A 17,004-nucleotide genomic window follows, 5' to 3' on the forward strand; every position below is an offset into this window, starting at 1 on the left:
TTAAATAGTGTGGCATTCAAATGAGGAAAAAAAGACCCAAAGGAAAATATTCTGATCCGGGGAAGTCAACGTGTGGTGTTTTTCACTCCTAGGTTAGGACAGCACAAAGGAAAGATTCTTCTAGCCATTGTTCTGGAAGAATAATCTAAAATCTATCCTCTGTCCGTTGTGATGGTTTGAGTCCTGAAAAATACCTGTTCACAGGGGCCTGTTAAAAAGTCTGAAGAGTTCCAGTCTCTTTTTTGAAACCCTGTCAGTCTAGGTCAGGCCATGACGGGATATAAAACCTCTGTAAGGAGCCTTCCAGCAGCCGTTCCATCCATAAAGACAGCTTGCTCAATTTTCCTTTGATGGGCCTGGGTCCAAGGCCAGAGGAAGACTTCCCTCGACACTCACCCAGATGGAGGGAGGAGTCAAAGTCACTGCACGGCCCCATGGCTTCCTCCTCTTCCACTGCTTTTTGGGGCTTGAAGAGGCAGAAGTATTTCTTGTGGCCATTCAGAGCCAGCACATAGCCTGTGTAGTCACGCTCCATGAAATGCTTGTCGTACTGGTTTGGGATTGGGGCCGCGTCTTGAGCAAATTCTAATAAATATTCGAGCCATTCTCTGTGTTTATCTAGACTCAGGAAGGAAAAGTGTAGGCAGCTGCTCCTGGAGGAAGGACAGAATGAGGATTTAGGGTACTTCTGGGCATATTTAATCACAGGGAACTTAAGATTCTCATTCAGATTTCAAACAATAGGAAAAGGCTTTGTGTTGGGTAGGGTCTGAAGAAATGAAGGAGTTCTGTGGGGCCTGGAGGGTTTCTACAAGGTGGCAGCAGCCCCTCACCCATTTCCAGTTCCCTGCTGGGTGTCACTCTCAGGGTCGGGCTTCAGGAAAACACAGGAACCAGAGAACAGTTTCCTGAAAGGGCTCAGGGGAGACTAAGTTCAAGCTCTTCTGTTCAGAACTGACAGTCAAGGGGAAGAAAGGTCCCTGCATGATGGCTTGGATGGATCCTGGGGCTGGACAGGTAATAACCAACACCATGCTGCCTGGATAGAGCCTCTCCAGCCACCCCCTCCCCGCCCCCGGCTCACCCAAGTGTGCCCGCTCGCCCCTCCTCCTTCCACACATTCCGTCCTGCCCCCTCTCCGGAGCACAGAGGAACTCACGCAGTGAATGAGTAGACCTCCAGAGCGAATTTCTGCAGCAGGCTGGTCTTGGTGGAATTGGACAGGATGAGAACCACGTTCATGTGGCCTGGCCTCAGGCGTACCAAGTTACTGGTGTATGTTATATCTGTGAGTTCTGTTACCTCCACAAAGCCTTTTTTAGGAATCTTGCTGTGGAGAAATATTGAGGAATTAAGATCATAGAGGACAGGGGGATGCCATTATTTTTAAAAGGAATAAGTGGAAGAAATTGCTATGTTCTAGCCAGACTAGGTACATTATTAACTATCCTTGAGCCTATATACCGGGGCAGGGCCGGACTGACCCCGATCTGGCTGTCCCAGCCTACAAATAGCCTTGCAGGTATTACCACACACCTGTGGCTTTAGTACAGGATGAAGGCTGTCAACACAGTGATCTCTCTCTGCTCCTGGCTCATCTAGCATCTGCCTGACATGCTTCTCTGCTTCCTGCCTTCATTATTAAACCTGAGATTGAGAAACTGAGGGTACCCAGGAGAAGATAACTAGACGTGTGTCTAGATGCCTCCACAGTCTTAGTCAACGCTCATCAGTGGTGTGTGTGCTCAGTCGTGTCTGACTCTTTGTGACGCTAAGGACTGTAGCCCGCCAGGCTCCTCTGTCCATGAGATTTCCCAGGCAAGCATACTGGAGTGGGCTGCCATTTCCTCCTCCAGAGGATCTTCCTGACCCAGGGATTAAGTCCGAGTCTCCTGCACTGGCAGGTGGATTCCTAGCCACCTAGGAAGCCATCATTAGCAGTGATTCTTCCCTAAATCCACATCTCACACAAGGAGCGGAGCCAAAGTTCTTAGCTGTGCTAGACACTCAGATTCTGCTTTATCAGCCTCTGCAGTCTGTGGGGCTGCTGCTGAAGAGGAGGGGCTGGCATCTGGTGAGAACAACCTGCTGGGCTCCTTGGTGAAGCTTGGCTCCGTCTTCCCTGTCTTCTCACGGGCTTCCTCTTTATCTGGAGGGCTGGACTCTCGCTCCTCATTTGAGTCACTGAAGAAAAAGAGATTTTACAGAAAAACAGCTGAGGACATGTAGGTCTCACCCTTCAGATGCAGCACTGAGGAGCCCGGGGTGGGTCTTACCTGAAAGCTTGAACGATGACAGTGCCAAAGAGGATGAAGAGGGCAGAGAAAACCAGGGACAGAAGGGGCATCATTTCCCGCCTGAAATGAAGTTCACAAGCTCTGGTCAGTGCTACGCGGGCTGCTGTGACGTGCCAGTTAATGGTTTCAGGTTTCTTCTCTCTGGCTCAAAAAACCGCTACATAACCCCAAACCAAAAAGCTTTCACCTCAATAAACATTTTCTAATTTCATACAAATAGAGGATTTTTTTGCGGTAGTGGTAAAAGTAGAGATTATTTTCCTCAGTGTTCTAATTCACAGATCACCTATTTAAAAAGTTTGACTTTGTGCCTCAGACTGTGCTGAATGGATTCTGCAGAAGGAAACAACAAGAGGGGTAACAAAGGATTTAAGCTGTGAACATGGAGGAACATTCTGACATCAAGGGTAATATGAGTTGACTAGAAAGTCTATGGAATTACTTCTTTTATTTTGATCTTTTTTTTTTTTTTTTTGGTCAGACTAATTCAGATGTGGCCCAGAGGGGTACAGTAGGGAGAAGAAAGTTGACTTCTCTAAGAGCTCCTCTAGGTGTTCTGAAATTTTATTCACCTGCAGACACCCATCAAAGGCCTGCTGTTTTTCAGGAGCTGGGCTAGTGGCCAGAAGCACAGACGTGGGTGGAACGTGGTCTACCCTCAGGAGCTCGTGGTCTCATTGGGGAGGGGGTGGTGGGAGTGCCCTTGCCCTCTCTGATTAATTCACTGGTTTGTTTGTGTCTCGATTCACTGGACTACATGTGCGTCAGCCCTGTGCTGGGCACCAAGGTGCTCTGGTGAGGAGCGCAGTCCCAGGCTCTGCTATCTGGAAGGGAAGCTGGGGTGATCCTTTCTTTCCCAACCTATGGGAAAGGGTCAAAACGGCAAATATTACAAAAGGGAAGTTATTGAAAGACAGAGAAAGGGGAATATTCTTTGAAAATATGGAAACACTCTTCCACCTGCCCAGATGGAGTCTATACTGAAATCAAAGAGTGGACCTTTTTTCAAATGAAAAACAGCAGTCCTGGTAAGTAACAGCAAGAGAAATTCAATCTGGCAATATTCCTACCAGTTGTTGTGAAATATGCTGTCCCAGCAGTCTGAGATGTAGTCAGAAGCAGAGTAGAGCCACCGAAGAAGAAAAATCTGTGGAAGAAGAAAAGGGGTCAGGACTGGACCCTGAGCCCCGGAGGGAGAAGCCCCCCATCCCTGACAGGGCACTGCAGCTCTGAGAGCTTGGGAGCCCTGCCCAGCGCCCACTCGCCTGGGCCGCGTGCTTACAGGGGCAAGTTCATCGGTCAAGTCGGGGAGCACAGCTTCCGACGACAGAAGAGCTGGGTCTTTCCGCAGTTGGTCCAGATAACCCAAAAGGATGAATTTGTCACTCTCACTCCCAGTCCAGGGATCCTCCAGGGTTTTATACACCACCCGCCCTGCCGTGTTGCGCCTTTCTAAGATAGACACCTGGGAGAAAAAGAGGTGAAAAACCATTAGAATTCTCAAGAGAATGGGAAATGACTGTTGGTTTTTTCCCCAGAGACGATGGAAAAAAGGGTCTAGTGAAGCTCAAGCACAGATATGAATGAGTATGCCATATCTGCAAGAGATTTCCACTTTTCTGACAAAAGAAATTAGTTTTATGGTGACTTTCAAAGTTAACTTTGTTAAAAGTTAAAGCTCTTTCTTGTCAATAGATTTTGTTCTGTAACTTCTAATTTTTTTAACATTTATTTATTTGGCTCTGCTGGGTCTTAGCTGCAGCATGCGAACCCTTAGTTGTGGCTTGTGGGATCCAGTTCCCTGACCAAGGGTCAAACTTGGGCTCACTGCACTGGGAGCACAGAGTCTTAGTCACTGGACCACTAGTGAAGTCCCTGACTTAATGTTATAATAAAGCAAACCTTTGTTTTTTTTCAGAGATTTTCCTATGAAAATCAGTTCAGTAGGTAAAGAATCTGCCTGCAATGCAGGAGACCTTGATTTGATTCCTGGTTCGGGAAGATCCGCTGGAGAAGGGATAAGCCACCCACTCTAGTATTGTTGGGCTTCCCTTGTAGCTCAGCTGGTAAAGAATCTGCCTGCAACGGGGAAGACCTGGGTTCAATCCCTGGTTTGGGAAGATCCCCTGGAGAAGGGAAAGGTTACCCATTCCAGAATCCCATGGACTGTATAGCCTATGGGGTCACAAAAAGTTGGACATGACTGAGCAAATTTCCCTTCCCATGATTACCAAGATGATGAAAATGACAAAGAATTTCATGCTTCTGTGCAGAGTGATGACAAGGGAGGAAAGGAAGGGTAAGGTCAATTAGGATGAAATAAAAGAAGCAGAAGTACAGGAGGGAGACACTGAAAAGCATATTAATGGTTGCCTAAGCGAGACTCTACAAACTAGATACCGTAAGACTTGACCTGCACAGGGGAAAGACAGCTGAAAGGGACTGGGGATGCTCTTTATCCTTACCAGAGGAAAGATGCCTTTTGTGAAGGTCCAAGGTTGAAAAGTTAGGAGGTGAAATCAGCAGGGTAAGAGACTCGTTTAAGAGTGCTTTCAGGGACTTCCCTGGTGGTCTAGTGGCTAAGACTCTGCACTTCCAATGCAGTGGGCATAGGTTTGATCTCTGGTTGGGGAACTAAGATCCCACATGCCACAGGACAGGGCCAAAAAACAGGTCAAATGGTTTCCAAGCACTCAGAAAAAAAACAAAACAGGCTTCAGAGATTTCTGGATTTCCTGGACTCTATATTCAAAACTCTTAAGGAAGGCGAACATGGAATTAAGTGCCACATGTTTGTGAAGAGCTTGGGACCAGGAGAGAACCCACGACTCACCGCTGATTTCCCTTGAAACGTGTCACTGTCTGGCAGTAAGGTGCTGGCAAATTCCTGCTGCCGATTGCTGTAGACGTGCACGAACCTCACGGTGTCCTGTGTGTTTGCCAGGGCAAAGGATAGGAACGCCTCGAAGGGTTTGCTCAACTTAGTAGCCTCAGCGGTCAGTAAAACCACACAGTACCTGCACGTCAACAAAAGAAAAGACTATGTAACTAATCCCCGAGGCCATGGCTAGAACCTGAATGGCAAGTGAAGGTGAAGGAGAGGAGAAGTCATTCACAGAGAAAACCAGCACATTTTAGAAACCAAAGCTGCATGAGGGTTGCCAATGAGATAAGATGTTCAAGGCATTAAGGACCTGCTTCTTTCTAAACTAAAGTTTAGTTAGTAAACTAAAGTCTAAACATGGACTGCGATTCCATGGATGCTCTCCCCACATCAAACTTCACAACATTTGCAAATGCCCTTGAAGGCAACAGTCACTGAACTGCTGATGCAGAAGGGCCTTGCAGAAGGCACCTGTTCTAGTTCTTCCACTTCAGGCAGGGCTGGTTAACCCTATCTCAGGCCAGGGCCACTGGGCCTCATTCTGAAGGGCTTCCTATGCTGTGGTTCCAATGGCAAATTCATCTAATCATTCATATCAGGCATTCTTTCTCCAAGATACTACTTAGCACTTACTAGATGATGCCAGATAAGACAACGTTCTTGCCCTTATGCTCAGTCACTTAGTTGTGTCTGACTCTTTGCAATTCCATGGACTGTAGCCCACCAGGCTCCTCTGTCCACGGGATTCCCCAGGCAAGATTACTGGAGTGGATTACCATTTCTTCCTCCAGGGTATCTTTATGATTGAGGGATCAAACCGTGTCTCCTGCTTTAGCAGGCGAATTCTTCACTACTGAGCCACCTGGGAAGCCCTGTTCTTGCCCTTGTGGGACTTATAATCCAGTGGGGAGGGCAGACAAAAAAACAGATAGATAGGCAGGAAGATCATGACAAGTAGTGGTAAGTGTTAGGGGAAAAAAACGTGAAGGGGAAAGCGTGCAGGGTGGGCTGGGAGTCATGCTCCATCAGACAGGCTGCTCAGGGAAATGTCATCTGGGAAGGTGATGCTGGAGCAGAGACCTGAATGAGGTGCCACAAGAGGAAGTGAGGTCAGAGCACTCCAGGCCAAGAGCATTGCAAGTGCAAAGACCCAGAGACGGAGGGGGACTCACTCCAATTCACAGTGTGAGGAGGACGATCACTGGCTGCCGTGGAGAACTGACCGAGGGTGTGAGAGTGGAGTGGAGGCAGAGGAGGGTAGGAGGCAACACGGTGGCCTCGGCGAGAGGTGACACTGGCCTGGCTAGGGTGGGGGTGGAAACAAAGGGGAGGAGTGTGTGGACTGGGATATTTTTTGAAGGCTGTATAAATAATAATCCTCAAAGTCCAGGATCATCTTCCTTATATTTAATTAAATCTTAGTCTATACAGGAATCTGAAAAGTCTGGAAACATAGGGGATGGTTCCTATTTTAAAAAGTATTTTAGTTGTATTTTCAAATAATGTGATCAAAATGGTTTCCTTTCATATCCAGATACCTTTCACAGATGAAATAGCCCTAAATTTAAAGGCACTGGCTCCTTAATCTGAAAGAGCAATAAGAAGTGTTTTCCCTGTCTTTCCAGACTTTTCAGATGCTGTGTATGCATGAGGATGCCTCAGCCATGCCATGCCCAGCTAATTATTTTACCATTTCCTCAGCACCCTCACTGCCCTACTGTTCAGTCATTTACCTGGCTCCTCTCCCAGATCTGCAGGGGTCTGCCCTGTGTGGGGCACTCTGGTAGCAACAGCAGCATTCTCCCTCTTCACCGAGCTTCACAGGCTCTCCCTGACACCTGGCAGAACCTACTCACTCTTCAGGGCTCAGCTCTCAGGGGGATCTTCTCTGGCACAGCCAATCATTTGGTCCTAAAGTGCCCTGGACTGACATACCCCTCTATTATCATAGCTGTTCATCTATGTTCATCTGTTTGCAACGTGAAGCATAGATTCTGACTGTCCCAGGGTCAATGTTTAACTGCCTTTCAGTAACATGTGACATGATGAGCAGGGGCAAGGCCTTCAGTCCTTACTTCCTTTGTCGGTGAGATCGTTTCACAGGGCAGAGTTCATGGAACAACTTCTGGCTGGTGAGCCTGGCTGCCAACAGATACTTGTTTTGGGTGATAAAGTCATCAATGACCTGCCTCTTCATACCTCGGGCCTGGAGAAAAACCAAGAGACAGTTGACTCTTACTCAGTTTTCTCACTGAGAATGGGCTTGACTTACAGTTTAATAAAAATATGGCTGAGCCTGGCTAAAGAAATAAAACCAAGAAAGTTAGACCTGTTCGAACAAATAAACACGTGGTATTTTCCCAACAATGTGGGGCTGAAAGCAATGATGCAATTATTTCAGGTCAAAGGAAAAATCAAGTGCTCGGGGAACTTCTGTAGACTGTTTTATGCTGGCAGATTGAAAAAGTCAATAATTTTGAGTTTTTAGGCAAATTTACTTCCATTCGAGATTTATAGTAAACTGAGTAATTAAAAATAAACTTCAAAGTAGCAATGTTATTGAGTATAGAAGATGGACTACAAAACTGTATGATGACCACTTTGTTATTATTAATTTTCATATATTTCAAAGAACTGAAATTATGTATACCAGGTTCTCTGACCACAATTAATCAAGACATCAATGCAAGATATGAACCAGAAAATTGCTTTATGCTTAGAAATTAAGAAACTCTGAGCAACTTCTTGATCTGAGAAGAGAGCATATCAGACGTAAGAAAATATTTTTAATTTGGAGTGATCAGTGAAAATATTATTTATCAAAACTTTGGTATGCAGATAAATTAGTATTTGGAGTGTGTGTGTGCTCAGTTGCTCACTCCTGTCCAGTTCTTTGCAGCTGCATGGACTGTAGTAGCCCATCTGGCTCCTCTGTCCAGTGGAATTTTCCAGGCAAGAATAGTGGAGTGGGTTGCCATTTCCTAGTCCAGGGAACAACAGGGGACCCCCATTGTGTTCCAATAGTTAAGAACCTGCCTCCCAATACAGGGGACGTGGGTTCGATCCCTGGTTGGGGCACCAAGATTGCACATGCTGTGGAGCAGCTAAGCCCTTGGGGCCCATCAACTGAGCCCACGTGCTGCAAACTACAGAGCCAATGTGCTCTGGAGTCTGGGAGCTGCAGTGAAAAATTCCACCTGCTGCAATGAAGACCAAAGAATAAAACAAACAAGTATTAAAAAATGAATGTAATAGAAAAGAAATTGATGAACTAGATAGCCCTATCACGAAGTTACAGCAAAAACACAAAAGTAGAAAGAAGGAAATAATAAAGAGAAAAATAGAAATAAAGCAAAATAAAAATATAAGAACAAACCAACATTCATTCTTTGGAGCTAATAAAATTGACACACCTCTGGTAAAACCAATCATGAAAATAAAGAGAGAAAGCACAGGTAACCATTACCAAGGATGATGTGGAGGAATCACAACCTATGTTGCCGAAACTAAAACAAAAGTGTACACATATATATGTATATTAGATGTTTAAATTTGAAAATTTAGGTGAAACAGAAAAATCTCTAGGAAAAATAAAACAATACTTGAAAAAAAGAAAAAATAGTACTATAACCATTAAAGAAAATGAGTCAGTAGTCAAAAATATTTCCTTAAACACAAATTCAGGCTGAGATGGCTTTGTAGGTGGTTTTGACCAGACCTTAAAGGAAGACAATCTAATCTTCTGTAAAGTCTTTCTGAGATGGGAAGAAGGGAGGACATGTCCCATCTCATTTCACGATGCAAATATTCACACGTCCATCAACAGAAGCATGAATAAACCCATTCTCATGTTGCCATACATGATACAGGAAATAGAAACAAATTACCTAGAGTCAAGAGAAACCACCAGTGCTACCAGTGTTACACTAAGCCTCTCGTCATTGCAAAGACTCAGTTTATGTTAAGAATGCATTTTTATATTCATAAAGAGCAAACTGGGGACTTTCCAGTGGTCCGGTGGTTAGGAATCCACCTGCCAATGCAGGGGACATGGGTTCAATTCCTGATTTGGGAAGATTCCACATGCCGTGGGTATTTGGGTCCCCACACCATAAGCACTGAAGCCCGTGTGCTCTAGAACCTGTGCTCTGCAACAAGAGAAGCCACCATAGTGAAGATGCAGTGCAGCAGCCAAAAATGCATAAATGAAAATAAATACGATTATTGAAAATAAAAGAGCAAATTGGTAAAGCATCCATTGTTCTGGTAATTTTATTAATGTATTTGATTTATAATTTTCCCCAGGGAATAAGCAGATAACAATTCTCAAGGGTACATGTATTACTAGAAAGCAATTTAGGAAATCTTATAGATTAATCTTGGATTGAGATGACCTTCCTCTCTTCCACAACTGGTGTTTGCTTGCTTCCTGACTCGCTCTCTTGGCTCCTGCTTAGCTGCCGTCAGGCACCCCCTCATTTTTATTTGCTGGTTGTTGTTCAGAGTTTCGTCCTTGGCTCCCTCCTCTCCTTACATAACATACGATGCCTGGGAGATCACCTTCTGCCTTTCCTCAGATCTAGATCCCTGCCTCCTTAGGAAATCTAAGGAGGCACACCTCCCCTTAGATTTCCTAAAGGCAGTTCTTTCTTTCTTTCCTTTGTAAAAATATTTATCTATTTATTTGGCTGCACTGGGTCTTAGTTGTGGCACATGGGATCTCCTATCTTTGTTGTGGCATGTGGGATCTTTACTTTTGGCATGTGGGAACTAGTTCCCAGATCAGGGATTGAACCTAGGTGCCCTGCATTGGGAGTGCAAGGTCTTAGCCACTGGACTGCCAAGGAGCTCCTAGGCAGTTTTAATTTTTTTTTTTTCAGTTTTAATTCTTATGTCCACAACTGAACTCATTGTCTTCTTTTTAAACCTGCTCTTCTTCCCTTACTATCCACTCTCCCTGTCTGGCTCCTTACCTTAGTCTCACAGTCTGAGGTAACCTTCCTCCTTCCCATGGCACCCAGAGTGCACCTGCATCTAAGGGAGACACCTACTACAGTGGATGAAAACTGCCTTTAGGTCTTTCTCCTCCCCAGACTCTGAGCCTGATAAAGACTCAGGACAAAGACTAACTCTGGATGTCAGAGCTGTTCTGTATTTAGTGCTCAGCAAGCAGGCAATGAATGTATTGAATGAACGAAATAAAGGATTTTTATAGAATATCTCTTTCTCTTCACTCTAGCCTCTTAGAAGAGAAACTATCAAAGGGCTCTTGTTGATTTTTTAAAAGTAACATTAAAAAATATGTGTTCATTATAGCGATTTTTAGAAACCCAAACACTGAAATAATATTCACTATACAAAGTTGAGAGCAGTGTATTATAAACAGCATATACAATTTTGCATCCTGCTTGTTAACATTATGTTATGAAAATTATCCCCATCATTAATTATTTGAAAATTGCCATTTTATTTTTTATTTAATTTTTATTTTAAAATTTTTTATTTATTCATTTATTTCGGCTGCATCAGATCTTGGTTGCCTCACACAGGATTTTTTTCTTGGGGTGCACGGACTCTAGTTGTGTCTCATGGGCTCCAGAGTACATAGGTTTAGTTGCTCTGTGATATGTGGGATCTTAAGTTCCCTGACCAGAGATCGAACCTGTAACCTTTGCATTGCAAGACGAATTCTTAACCACTGGACTACCAAAGAAGTCCAAGCAAACTGCCATTTTAAATGGCTATATAACAGTCCCTATTTGGGATGTGGGGCTTCCCAGGTGGCTTAGTGGTAAAGAATCTGCTTGCCAATGCAGGAGCAGCAGGAGACTGGGGTTCAATACTTGGGTCGAGAAGATCCCTGGAGAAGGAAATGGCAACCCACTACAGTATTTATGCCTGGAAAATTCTACAGGCAGAGAAGGCTGGCAGACTACAGCCCATGGGGTTGCAGAGTTGGACACAACCGAATGACTGAGCGTGCACATCTGGGAGGTATGGTATCAATAATTACCCTACCGTTGGATGTTTATATTTCCCCCTCATTTTTGGTATTGTGAATGATATTTAACATCTCTGTATGTAATTCTTTGCCTGAGTTCCTATTCCTTTAGGATAGAGTCCTAAAAGGTAATCTTGTCTCCCTCAATTCTTTACTCAAGTGTCACCATTTTAATGAGGCCCTTCTTGGCTGGTCCACCTTAAAAATGTGAGCCCTTTCCCCTAATGCCCTGCATTCCTCTCCCCTGTTTTATTTTTTTCTTTAGCACACATCACTATATAATATACCCTGACAGAGTGTGTCATAATGATCATTGTCCCCACTAGAACCCAGGACAGGGAATCTGCTGATTTTGTTCAAGGCTGTACCCTCAGTACACAGAGCAGTGTTTGGCACACAGCAGGTACTCAGGAGTGCTGTTTTGCTAGGCAGTTGATATTTTATCACCCAATCACTTTTCTGAAAACTTTTTTTTTTCCTGAGAATTTTTGAAGCTTCTTCCAGCAAGGCAAGGCAGAGAAGTGCCAGTTTCTCTGTACCTTCAACTCTACTGCGTATTTTTACTTTAAAAATCATTAACAATTTGATGAGAGAAGGAAATGTAAATTGCTTTTCTCTGATTATTAGTGAGATTTACTTTTTTAAAGTGTTTACTGAGATCTCCTTGGTGATCTAGTGGCTGAGATTCTGCGTTCTGAAGGCAGGGGCCCTGGGTTTGATTCCTGGTCAGGGAATCTAGATCCCACCCTAAAGTTGCAACTAAAGATCCTGCATGCTGCAATGAAGACCCAGCACAGCAGAATAAATAAATAAATACTTTAAAAAAACCAAGGTGTTTATTAGTAACTTGAATCTTTTCTCAGGATTTTATTCATCTGCTTCACCCATTTTGGGGGGAAATTTAAACTAGGATAAGAGTAACGTAACATGAAATTAACCATTTTAGTGTGTAACTCAGCGGCATTTTAGTACATCACAGTGTTGTGTAACCCTCGCCTCGATTATCTAGTTACAAACATTTTCATCATCCCAAAAGAAAACTCTGTACTCATTAAGTGGTTATTCTCAAGAAGTTTGGGGTTGATTTCTTTGATTAGAAGCAGCTCATTGGAAATGAGAGATAATAATTCCTTTTATATTGGTTGTAAATATTTCCCTTATTGTTTAGTCAAAAAATTTAAGTCTTTCTATAAAAATGTAAAGCTTATAATCAAGTTATTAAGATTTTCCCAATAAGATTTTTCCCAACACTTTTAGCCCTTTCCTATCTTAAGATCAGATGAATAGTCACTGTATGTTCTCTGAGTTAGTGTATACATTTTTTTTCTCAGTGATTTTAATGTATATATTTTGGAGCAAGATCAAATAACTTTTACTCACCTACAAGATCTCAGTACAATGAAAGTCTTTTTAAAAGCTCTCCTCACAATTCAACACCTACCCACTTTTGAATATTTAATTATAAAACTAAAACCTTCCAAGGGATTAATGGGATGAAATGAAAGAGTATTTTTTTCTTATTCCTTTTAATTACTGTTCTATACTGAAGCCTTAAAATTATTTTTATAACTTGTTTTAGAATAAGATTGTTATTTTTTCAAATAGGAGTTTTTTAGAGGTCAAAGATGACTATTATTTATTGTTCTGTTTTTGTGGTTACAGAGCACATAAAATTACCATTTTAACCATTTTCAAGCATATGAGTCTGTGGCATTAACCATTCACGCTGCTCTGCAACCATCATCCGCCATCCATCTCCAGAACTTTTTCGCCTTCCCAAAGTGAAATTGTGCCCCTTACACACTAACTCCCTATTTCTTCTTCCTCCAACTTCTGGCCACCGCCATTCTACTTTCTGTCAAAAGATTATCTTTGTAAGAAGAATAGTACCAAATCATATTTTTTAAACAACTCATTTTTAAACTCTATGACTTTAAGAATTTCCTTCATAGAAGGAAACAGTCACCCATTAGATTGAGAGCTGCTTGAGAAGTATCCTCAGTACTTAGCATACTGTCTGACATACAACAGACAGGTCTGAGATTTTTGAAAGCTTTATTTTATTTAGGCTGCACCACAAGGCATAAGGGATCTTAGTTCCCTGACTAGGGGTCAGACCTGTGCCCCCTGCAGCAGAAGCTCAGAGTCTTAACCACTGGACTGCCAGGGAAGTCCCTAAAGGGAGAGATTAAAACTAGTTTCTTCTCCTCTCCTACTCTGCTCCACTTTGCTATTTATTTGTATATGACACCTTGAGAGAAAACGGGAGGGCCATGTTGAAACAAGGCGACACCCACGTACCTGGATGACGTCTGCAGGCTTGTGGATGTGTTCTTTAAAGATCAGGATGGTGGGGGTATAGACATTGACGTCATATTGCCTTGTCATCTCTTCTGCCCCTCTCAAACCGACATACACATATCCAAATGACAAGTAATCTTTGTACGCGAAAGCAGTCAACTGTTAGGGAGTAACAGAGAAGAAGAAATGAAATTGGTAGCACAGCATCTAAATTAAGTGTGACTCGTTCTAATCAGTGGGTGTTTGAATGCTAGCTTCTATGGGCCCACTCAGGCTGCAACACCCTTGTACTCTTGTAGGAATTCTAAGGTCCTTTAGGTGAAAAATCCATACCAACAAAGCTGAATAACAATTAACACTGTTTTTCAGACAGAGCAAGATATTCATTTTACTGAGATCTGTGCTGGGGGTGAGAGGTTTGGGGAATTACCTGTACCCCAACTACTATTTATTTTTCTAAACTGGAGTATAACTGCTTTACAATGTTGTGAGCTGTACAACAAGGTGAATCAGCTGTGCGTATACATATATCCCCTCCCTCTTTGATGTCCCTCCGCCTCCCCAACCCTCAATCTCACTCCTCTAGGTCATCACAGAGCATCAAGCTGAGTTCCCTGTGCTGTACAGCAAGTTCCCACAAGCTACCTATTTTACACACGGTAGTGTATTTATCTCAAACCTAATCTCCCAATTCATCTCACTCTCCCCTTCCCCCGCTACGTCCACCCATCCATTCTCTACATCTGCATCTCTATTCCTGCCCTGGAACTAGGTTGATCTGTACCATTTTTCTAGAATCCACATATATGCGTTGCTATATATTTGTTTTTCTCTTTCTGACTTACTTCACTCTGTATGACAGACTCTAGGTCCATCCACGTCTCTACAACCTGTACCCCAAGTGACCATGCCAATGGCGCTTTCCTCTCATCTCCTGTCACAGTGATAACCAGAGGTGTGCAAGTGCAGTACAGTATCATTCAGAGGGCAGGTTTGGAATCAGACTTCAGAGGAGTCAATATTCAACCCAATGCAGGGAGACCTTGGGCAGGTTATACAACCATATAAACTTCAGTATTTTGGCCTATAAAATAGGGATCATAATCTGTACTGTTGGGTTCTTCTGAAGATTAACTGCTACTGTGTGTGTGGAAAGTGCTAGCCTAGTAACAGCATCAGTAGGTCCTCAGCATTCAGTGCTTTGAGGCAAATTGCTGGTCTTCAAACATTTCTCATGGGGTGAGCTATTACTTATAAAAAGGAAAATCACCAAAATAAGAGGAAACATTACCCGGACACCTAAAGTACCTTGTAGAGCAGTGGTACGGTGGGCATTTGGTCAAACAGGAGGACACGTGGTTTATTCTCTTGCTGCCAGCCAGAGAGGAACCTGACATAATTTTTGTTTGTAACCTTGAATTGAAAAGAGGATGTCAGTTGCAACATTTAATTCTTAACAGTTATAATCCAGTCAGGAGATAAACAGAATCAAATAAGGGTAAAAGACTGTTTTGTAAAAAATAAAAAATGCAGGCAACTAATCTTTTTGCCTTCATTTAACTAAAATTAATTAAAAGAACAGAAATATTGATTTCATATTTTCATGTGATCCAACTTATACAGACTGAAATTATAATCTTTCTGAAATTATTACTGACCATATCATAAAAAAAATTGAGCTTTTGAAGCTGGTTTGCTTAGTTATAGGTGACTTTTTAGTTTATTAGATGACAATGAAATAATTGCTCTTTCAAAATGACTTAAATAAAAATAAGTGGGCCCACCCCACCTATATATCACATAATTTCATTCATTGCCATCTGAACTGCTACTTTTAAAAAAACTTTTACAGTATAACTTCTTTTCAATGTTGTGTTAGTCTGAATTGATACTTATGTGCTTCCCTGTTTATGCCTTAAAATAATCCTGAGAAAACAAAAACATGAGTAAATTATTTTCTAGAAAATTTTTATCATAGGTCAAAATTTATCTTTCAACTGTGCTCCCAGAATGATCTATATAGAACTTCAATCTGATCATTTCACTCCACTGCTCAGACTCTTTCAATGGCTCCATCACCTACAGGCCAAGCCTCTTTAAAGGAGACTCTCATGGTGAGATTCCCCTTTTCCTTCCCCATTAACCACTTTAGCCTGTCCTTTCCCACTCACTAATGACTACTTCATACAAAGCAGGCTGTCTCATGTTCCAGACCTCTGCCTGCCTGGAACTCATTCCTTACTTCACTTTCCTCATCCAGCAAACTCAGCACAGGGGTCACTTCTGCCAGGAAGCCTTTCTCAAGTCTCTAGGATGGACACTCTGCATATAGGATGGAAGCGGTCACCCATTAGATTGGGAGCTTCTTGAGAAGTATCCTCAGTACTTAGCATAGTGCCTGATATACAACAGGTATTTGGAAAGGTCTGAGGACCTACCAAGACAGCCTGTCATGGTTTTAGGAGGCTACAATGTACTCTGATAATTTCAAGCTAACTCCAATAAATGTTTCTTTTGTGGGTAATGATCCTGGTGGGATAGACTGTGTAGAAATAGACTGGAAACAGCTGGGTGTTTAGCTCTTCTTGGTATTATTAAATAAAAAATCATCTTCTTTTTAAAAATTTTATTTATTTTTTAATTGAAGGATAATTGCTATACAAAATTTTGTTGTTTTCTGCCAAACATCAACATGAATCAGCCACAGGTATACATATGAATCACTTTCAAGTAGAGCAAAATAAGAATCCTGTTCTAAGAAACTGAGGGAAAAATGCTTCTTAAATATAAAAATCATAGTTTAGCTTGTATGAACTCCTTGTGCCTAGTTTCTCTAGCTCAGTCTTTTGTTTGTGAAATTTATTCATACTGTTGCATCATATGTGCTCTGAAAGTTCCAAAAATAACATCTGGTTTCATGGAATCTAGTGCTTTCAATAGCTGCTGCTGCTGCTGCTGCTAAGTCGCTTCAGTTGTGTCCGACTCTGTGCGACCCCATAGACGGCAGCCCACCAGGCTCCCCCGTCCCTGGGATTCTCCAGGCAAGAACACTGGAGTGGGTTGCCATTTCCTTCCCCAGTGCATTAAAGTGAAAAGTGAAAGTGAAGTCGCTCAGTCGTGTCCGACTCTTAGCGACCCCATGGACTGCAGCCCACCAGGGTCCTCCATCCATGGGATTTTCCAGGCAAGAGTACTGGAGTGGGGTGCCACTGCCTTCTCCTAAATATATAACCAAATAGAACTTAATTTGAATACTCTCTTAAGAAAAGTATCTTCAAATGAACAAATGCATGAAGCTGGAAAGAAACTCTTCATCCTATGCTGTGATCTAACTTTTTGTTGAGAAAATAAGATGCACTCTCACTTTAGCCTCAGATTCCTATGACAGGAAGGGAAGGGAAGCTTTCCTGGTGGCTCAGACGGTAAAGAGTCTGCCTGCAATGCGGGAGACCTGGGTGCTATCCCTGGGTCAGAAAGATCCCAAGGAGAAGGAAATGCCAATCCACTCCAGTATTCTTGCC

The 17,004-nt window shown here is 42.8% G+C and overlaps 1 protein-coding gene across 2 annotated transcripts in view; it reads right to left on the reverse strand.

The window, feature by feature from the left end:
- Nucleotides 1-6: 6 nt before the first annotated feature.
- The window catches only part of DNAJC16 (DnaJ (Hsp40) homolog, subfamily C, member 16), a 37,021-nt gene continuing 20,023 nt past the window's right edge, over nucleotides 7-17,004 (reverse strand). For both annotated transcript variants that reach the window (XM_010850048.1, XM_010850047.1), the window contains exons 6-15: nucleotides 14,792-14,896; nucleotides 13,484-13,642; nucleotides 7,257-7,387; nucleotides 5,131-5,314; nucleotides 3,580-3,762; nucleotides 3,368-3,444; nucleotides 2,277-2,357; nucleotides 2,086-2,184; nucleotides 1,160-1,330; nucleotides 7-653 (exon numbers count right to left, since the gene is read on the reverse strand). In XM_010850048.1, coding sequence (XP_010848350.1) covers nucleotides 254-653; nucleotides 1,160-1,330; nucleotides 2,086-2,184; nucleotides 2,277-2,357; nucleotides 3,368-3,444; nucleotides 3,580-3,762; nucleotides 5,131-5,314; nucleotides 7,257-7,387; nucleotides 13,484-13,642; nucleotides 14,792-14,896 — 1,590 coding nt within the window. In that variant the 3' untranslated portion in view covers nucleotides 7-253. The remainder of the gene's footprint in view (nucleotides 654-1,159; nucleotides 1,331-2,085; nucleotides 2,185-2,276; nucleotides 2,358-3,367; nucleotides 3,445-3,579; nucleotides 3,763-5,130; nucleotides 5,315-7,256; nucleotides 7,388-13,483; nucleotides 13,643-14,791; nucleotides 14,897-17,004) is intronic.

The sequence above is a fragment of the Bison bison genome, unplaced genomic scaffold, assembly GCF_000754665.1.
Source record: "Bison bison bison isolate TAMUID 2011002044 unplaced genomic scaffold, Bison_UMD1.0 scf7180017864289, whole genome shotgun sequence".
Lineage (NCBI taxonomy): Eukaryota > Metazoa > Chordata > Mammalia > Artiodactyla > Bovidae > Bison > Bison bison.